Source organism: Triticum aestivum, chromosome 2A (genome assembly GCF_018294505.1).
Source record: "Triticum aestivum cultivar Chinese Spring chromosome 2A, IWGSC CS RefSeq v2.1, whole genome shotgun sequence".
Lineage (NCBI taxonomy): Eukaryota > Viridiplantae > Streptophyta > Magnoliopsida > Poales > Poaceae > Triticum > Triticum aestivum.
This window is the reverse complement of record NC_057797.1, coordinates 115,935,407-115,941,434: the sequence shown is the minus strand read 5'-3', so window position 1 is coordinate 115,941,434 and position 6,028 is coordinate 115,935,407. Positions and strand designations below refer to the sequence as shown.

Here is a 6,028-nt window from a genome sequence, read left to right as displayed (position 1 = left end):
AGTTGGGGGCCTCGGCCACCGCCCAAACCTCAATGTATCGCCACCAAACCATGTATTTATGATTAAATAGGTACTTATGTAACTATAAATGATTTTTGGAAAAAATAAATAGTAAACTATGAGGCAGCTGCAGTTCAAATTTGACCCGCTTCCTACTGAATCAGCGGGAATTTGTCTTTTTCACCAGAGATGGATCAAAGATTTTGACACCCAACCATTTTGTCAATTGTGCATCAAATATGGCCTAGTATTTTAGAAAATTGATTTGGTCCAATTTTGCAACAAATATATGGTAGGTCCTTCACAAAAAAACTCATTTCGGGCACTCGAAAAATGGAAAATGAATTTTTCGTGCAAAAAAAATTAAAAATCCCTTAGGCAACATTGTTTGGAATTCCAAGATGCACCCTTGTGCACAAAATGAGATCAGTTGAACAAACTATGCCATGAATGTGGCCATAAGATTGATCATTTGGCTTGAAAGCCATGAATCTTCATGCATTGCAAGTTTATTATTTTTCCTAGAAACTTGGTTTGAAAGCCATGAATCTTCATGAATATTCATTCATTTCTGAGAACACTTTTTTAAAATAATTTCCGTATTACAAGTTTATTATTTTTCCTAGAAAATTGGTCACATATGATGACACAATGCGAACGTTTTCCAATTTTTTGATTTTTTTATCCCGTTTCAAAATGCGGTCAAAACGGCGGGCTTGAACGTTCCTAGCTAATGGTTGAATCTTGGAATTTTTTTGATGTTTCTCTGATTAAATAGATACTTATGTACCTAGAAATGATTTTTGGAAAAAATAAATAGCAAACTATGAGGCAGCTGTAGTTTAAATTTGACCCGCCTCCTCCTGAATCGGCGGGAATTTGTCTTTTTCACCAGAGATGGATCAAAGATTTTTCACCCAACCATTTTTGTCAATTGTGCATTAAATATGGCCTAGTATTTTAGAAAATTGATTTGGTACAATTTTGCAACAAATATATGGTAGGTCATTCACAAAAAAACTCATTTTGGGCACTCGGAAAATGGAAAATGAATTTTCCGTGCAAAGAAAATGAAAACTCCCTTAGGCAACATTGTTTGGAATTCCAAGATGCACCCTTGTGCACAATATGAGATCATTTGAAAAAACTATGCTATGAACGTGGCCATAAGATTGATCATTTGGCTTGAAAGCCATGAATCTTCACGCATGATAGCTCATTTCTGAGAACATTTTTTAAAAATAATTGTCATATTACAAGTTTATTATTTTTCCTGGAAACTTGGTCACATATGATGACACAATGCGAAGGTTTTCCAATTTTTTGATTTTTTTTGAATTTGTTATGCCCGTTTCAAAATGCGGTCAAAACGGCGGGCTTGACCGTTCCTAGCTAGTGGTTGAACCTTGGAATTTTTTTTGATGTTTCTCTGATTAAGTAGATATTTATGTACCGAGAAATGATTTTTGGAAAAAATAAAGAGCGAACTATGATGTAGCTATAGTTTAAATTTGACCCGCTTCCTGTTGAATCGGCAGGAATTTGTCTTTTTCACGAGAGGTGGATGAAATTTTTTGACACCCAACTATTTGATCAATTGTGCATTAAATATGGCCTAGTATTTTACAAAATTGATTAGATACAATTTTGCAACAAATATATGGTAGGTCCTTCACAAAAAAACTCATTTTGGGCACTCGAAAAAATGGAAAATGAATTTTTCGTCCAAAGAAAATGAAAACTTCCTTAGGCAACATTTGGTCAACTGAACATTAAATATGACCTAAGATTTTATAAAATTGATGTGGCCAAATTTGCAACAAATATTTGCTAGGTTCTTCAAAAAAATCATTTTGGGCACTTGAAAAATAATTCTCTTACAGAAAACTTATTTCCGAGAACACTTTTTTATGATATTTGCATTATTTGAAGTTTGGTATTCTTATTGAAAAGTAGGTCACACTTGGTGACACAATGCAAAGTTTTTTGATTTCTATTTGTTTTTATAAATTTTCTAGGCCATCAAATAGCAGACATGTTTTAACATCTTATTTTCAATCGATTATGACCAATTTAAATGGTCTTAAAATCATCAAAGGGGTACTGCGTTTTGATTGGTCCAAAACCATCTCACGCGGATCATGGATTAGCACCGTCGAATGCGCCCGGATCCAACGGCAGCCCACACACCCCTCCTCGTCGCTCTCCCCCTCCCTCTCATCCTCACCCACCCACGAAAACCCTAGCTCACTTATCCCCATCGTCGCTGCCGCTCCTGCTCCCTTTTCCCCCGCCGCTGTCTGTCTACTCCTCCTCCCTCGTCCTCGTCTCATCGCCTCCGCCACCTCCTCCCTGTCCCCGGCGTCCTCCCACGGCACATGATCCCCTGTCCCCTCCCCTCCCGATCCCACCCACCGAACCGATCCCGATCCAGTCTAGATCGAGAGAGAGCGAGCCCCTTCCCGCGATTCCCACCGCCGCCACCCCCACCCACCACCACTGACCTTGTCTCCGCCACGGACCCTCTCCCCTAGCCTTCACCCCCTCAGATCCACCAGTACAGGAACAGCCATGGCGTCGCGGTCGTCTTTCTTGCCGGCGCGCGCGTGCATGCTTCACGCCGGCCACGGGCCTCCGGCAAATCAGAACGGCGACGACGTCAACGGGATCATCAGGTCTCCGGCAGCTCATTCCCCTCGCGCAACTGCTCCCCTCCTTCCTGCCCTCCCTGCGCTCCAGATACGGCCCTAACGAAGCCATGGTGAGTCCCATCGCAGCGTCCACCCGGCGACGGCGGGGATCCGCTGCTGCAGCGCCTCCGCGCGGGGACCTGCGAGGCCGTGCCGTGGCTGCGGGATGCCTCCAGGAACTTGGCCCGCGACCTGCTCGCCTGGACCAAGAAGGGCATCGGCCTCCGTGCCATCCTCGTCATCTCGGTGAGCCCCCTGCTTTCCTTTTCCGCGCCATCGTCCTAAAAACCTGAAGATGCTCTTCAGGTAGTCGAAGGCTTTCACCATGGCCGATGAGAGAAGAGGTGGTGACAGACTGGGTAGTGGCTGGCGTACTAGTAGGAGGGGGAGGAAGTGGGTATGCACCTGTGTTTGATACAAGAGTTTTGATGATTGACTTCTGAGTATTATGCAACCCTTCTTTTCGTATGATAATTCTGGAAGTATCACAAAGACTTCTATGCTTTTGTCATGGTATTTTGCCATTGATGTTTCCTTGATGTGCATTAATATGCATAAAAGGGCGTATTCTAGTTCATTATTTGTCTGCTGATGCATTAGTTGTGCAGCTGCTTGTGTCCAGTGTCAGTGGCAATTCGAGCACTGTAATTCACTAAAAATGTGGTGTGACTGTGCTGCTCTAAAATGTTTTGCTTGTCTTGTAAGGAGCTGTGCGTTTTCAGCTGGTAGCCCTGTCGACTGTCCAAGTTAATCATGATGCAATTCATAAATCCTACTAGTAATTGCTAGAAATTAACTATGTCTACGAACACTGATGTTGCGTGGCTGGAAAGGCTAAGTAGGCTTGATGCTAAGCTCTTTGCCAGGGTAAAGGTGTTATATTTTTGGTTGCTTGATACTACAAACTCTTGGCTTTTAGTTAACTGCGTACTGTCCCGATTAGTGTGATTAGTTGAACTATACTCTGGATTATAGTATGTCACTATTATATCCTATTGGTAATCATTATGTTGTTGCATACAGGTTGACGAGATGGGGTTCAGACGTCCCAGCAAGATCCAGGCTGTCACGCTTCCCATGATCCTCACGTCTCTCTACAAGAACCTCGTAGCCCAGGCGCACAACGGCTCCGGCAAGACCACCTGCTTCGTCCTCGGCATGCTCAGCCGCGTCGACCCCAGCCGCAGGACTCCCCAGGCCATCTGCATATGCCCTACCGGGGAGCTTGCGCAGCAGGTCCCTCTTTCATCTAATCTAGTTACTGAATACTCCGCTGACTGTTATTTTTCACCTGTAATCTGATTATTAATGTACCCAAATTTTAATTGGACCTCCTGTCTAGTATAGGACAAGTCAGTGAATGCTAGTATGAATTTTACTAAATTCATCAGATAGTTAACTCACTGTGAGATGTCCACTCTTGTTTTTTTAATTCATCAGATAGCAGGAAATTCCGCCCTGCTTTGTCAAACTGTTTCTGACCATGTTTTCCCGCATTGCGTGTTTTGTGCAGGTGTTGATCCAGGCAGATCTCTTCCTGAACAATCTGACCAGCATGTGCGAGAGGAGCACAGAGAAGGGCTCTATGTGGGTCACCATGAAGCGATGTGAGAGAACCCCTACCCTTACAGCTGATTCGTGTGGTGTGGGTTGTAGATTTGATGGGTTCAGAAACTCTGATGTGACGAGTTGTTCGATGTGCGCAGCGTCGATGAAGTGTCAGGCTAGGTTGAAGAAGATGGCGAGTAAGGGGGAGCCTATTGAGTACTGGTGCCTGGTCTGTGCCACCGATGGCAAGAGGAACATCTCCACCTCGGTATTATTCACTTTCTCCCTGCTGCTGGTTCGGCATTATGTCTGCTGGATGTGTTTTGCCTTGATTCTGTGCCTGATGGTAATCAGGATGCCGTTATTTAGCCCCCTTGTGTGCTATGATTGTGAATTATAGATCAGACATTTGCATATTTCCTTCGTGTATCTGCTGTATGAACTGAAACAACTCCAGTTTGCTCACATGCTAAATAGATTTTTTGTTGGTTGTTACTTCCAATTGAGGACTGTTTGTTGGTGTTGAGAAATCGATAGGTAGGTCGGTAAATATAATGGAAGAACTTACATTAGATTTTCGTTGGTTTCAGAATGTCTGTTTCTGATAATGGAAGAACTTATATTAATCTCCTGGTTGTTGGTTTCTATGTACTCCCTCCTTAATTCAAAGCCGAGACACTTATTTTTGATCGGAGGGAGTACATGCTTGTAACAGCCTTGAACCTTGTCGTTCCCTGTTCTTTTTCCCCCTTACTATTGGTTGATATATGACTATGTGTTAGATTCAACTACTGAAGATGCTTGCACTTCATATCAGGACTAGCAGTTTGTGTCTTGCCTGGTAGTATACAGTTTAATTTTCTATTATTAGCTAGGGTTGTTGATAGACTTAATTTTCTGCTGGAAGTCAAATCTCCTAAACAGTAGAATGCCTGAAATGTCAGGGTAGCAAGCACTAGCCATGTGCTTCATTCTATGTACCGTTCTGGTGTCTGTGCATGTATGGGCTAGTTTTTTGCATAGAATAGTGACTTGATGCTTCTTTCTACAGAAATACAGCAGGTTAGCTCTATGGATGTTTATTTACCTGCAACTTCTGCCAGCTCTAACTTGGTTATATAACAGTTCAATTCAGTCAAATCTTTGGGGTGTTGATACACTATTGTGCAAGTTCTATGGTATGTGAGTTCCTTCTATTGCTGCAAGCATTGACACAATATGTCATGTGCAGGGAGCTCCGCATCCGAGTCTCGTCCATCCTCAGCAGCAAGGAGCTGGGCCAAGGGAGCAAGCAGCGCTGCTGGTTACTTGGGGCCAGATCGAGTAAGATGGCGCACCATGGCGTGTGGTGGCCTATTTTGCTTCCAAGAGTAGTACTGTTTATTTGAAATGAGATGTACTCGTCTACTGCCTAGTAAACAATACTACCTAGTACTGTTTATTTTTCTTCCAAGAGCAGTACTATTTATTTTCCTTCCATGGTGTGTGGCGGCCTATTTTGAATGATTGTCATGTACTATGATGTAGTGAGCTGCATGAGTGAAATGAAATTTAATCAAGAGAATTATTGAGTGTTTGCTGTTCAAATGTGTAAACTGGAGATTAGTGAATAAAAAGACCAAATATTCTATTGGACCAAATAATATATGGGCTCTAAAAAGACTATGTCCCAAATAATAGTCGACTGGAACATTGTTTATTTCTGGAAAACATGAACAAAAAGGCTTAATGAAATGGTCTGCAAAAGGGCCATGGCCCAGAAAATTAAAAGGCCGAATTGTTGGGCTTGG

At 42.7% G+C, this 6,028-nt stretch overlaps 1 protein-coding gene across 4 annotated transcripts; it reads left to right on the top strand.

Annotated features, from left to right (window-relative positions):
* The first annotated feature begins 2,225 nt into the window (after window positions 1–2,225).
* Window positions 2,226–5,825, top strand: LOC123187878 (ATP-dependent RNA helicase DBP5). Of its 4 annotated transcripts, XM_044599852.1 has the most exons (6): window positions 2,231–2,936; window positions 2,997–3,087; window positions 3,714–3,926; window positions 4,204–4,297; window positions 4,397–4,506; window positions 5,470–5,825. In XM_044599852.1, exons 2-6 carry the CDS (start codon window positions 3,016–3,018, stop codon window positions 5,563–5,565), a joined length of 585 nt encoding a protein of 194 aa, XP_044455787.1. In that variant the 5' UTR covers window positions 2,231–2,936; window positions 2,997–3,015; the 3' UTR covers window positions 5,566–5,825. The 4 variants fall into 4 exon arrangements, with proteins under 4 accessions (XP_044455785.1, XP_044455787.1, XP_044455786.1 ...); XM_044599850.1 differs by having other exon boundaries at window positions 2,226–2,936; window positions 4,204–4,506; XM_044599853.1 differs by lacking the exon at window positions 2,997–3,087 and having other exon boundaries at window positions 2,236–2,936.
* The last annotated feature ends 203 nt before the right edge of the window (window positions 5,826–6,028 follow it).

Bases quoted from the DNA above. Each gene is read 5' to 3' on its own strand.
- LOC123187878 (XM_044599850.1), top strand. From the start codon at position 3,016: ATGGCCGATGAGAGAAGAGGTGGTGACAGACTGGGTAGTGGCTGGCGT. The intron at 3,088-3,713 runs GTATGCACCTGT...TGTTGCATACAG, and splicing joins GTAGGAGGGGGAGGAAGTGG to GTTGACGAGATGGGGTTCAG. The intron at 4,507-5,469 runs GTATTATTCACT...TGTCATGTGCAG, and splicing joins AGAGGAACATCTCCACCTCG to GGAGCTCCGCATCCGAGTCT.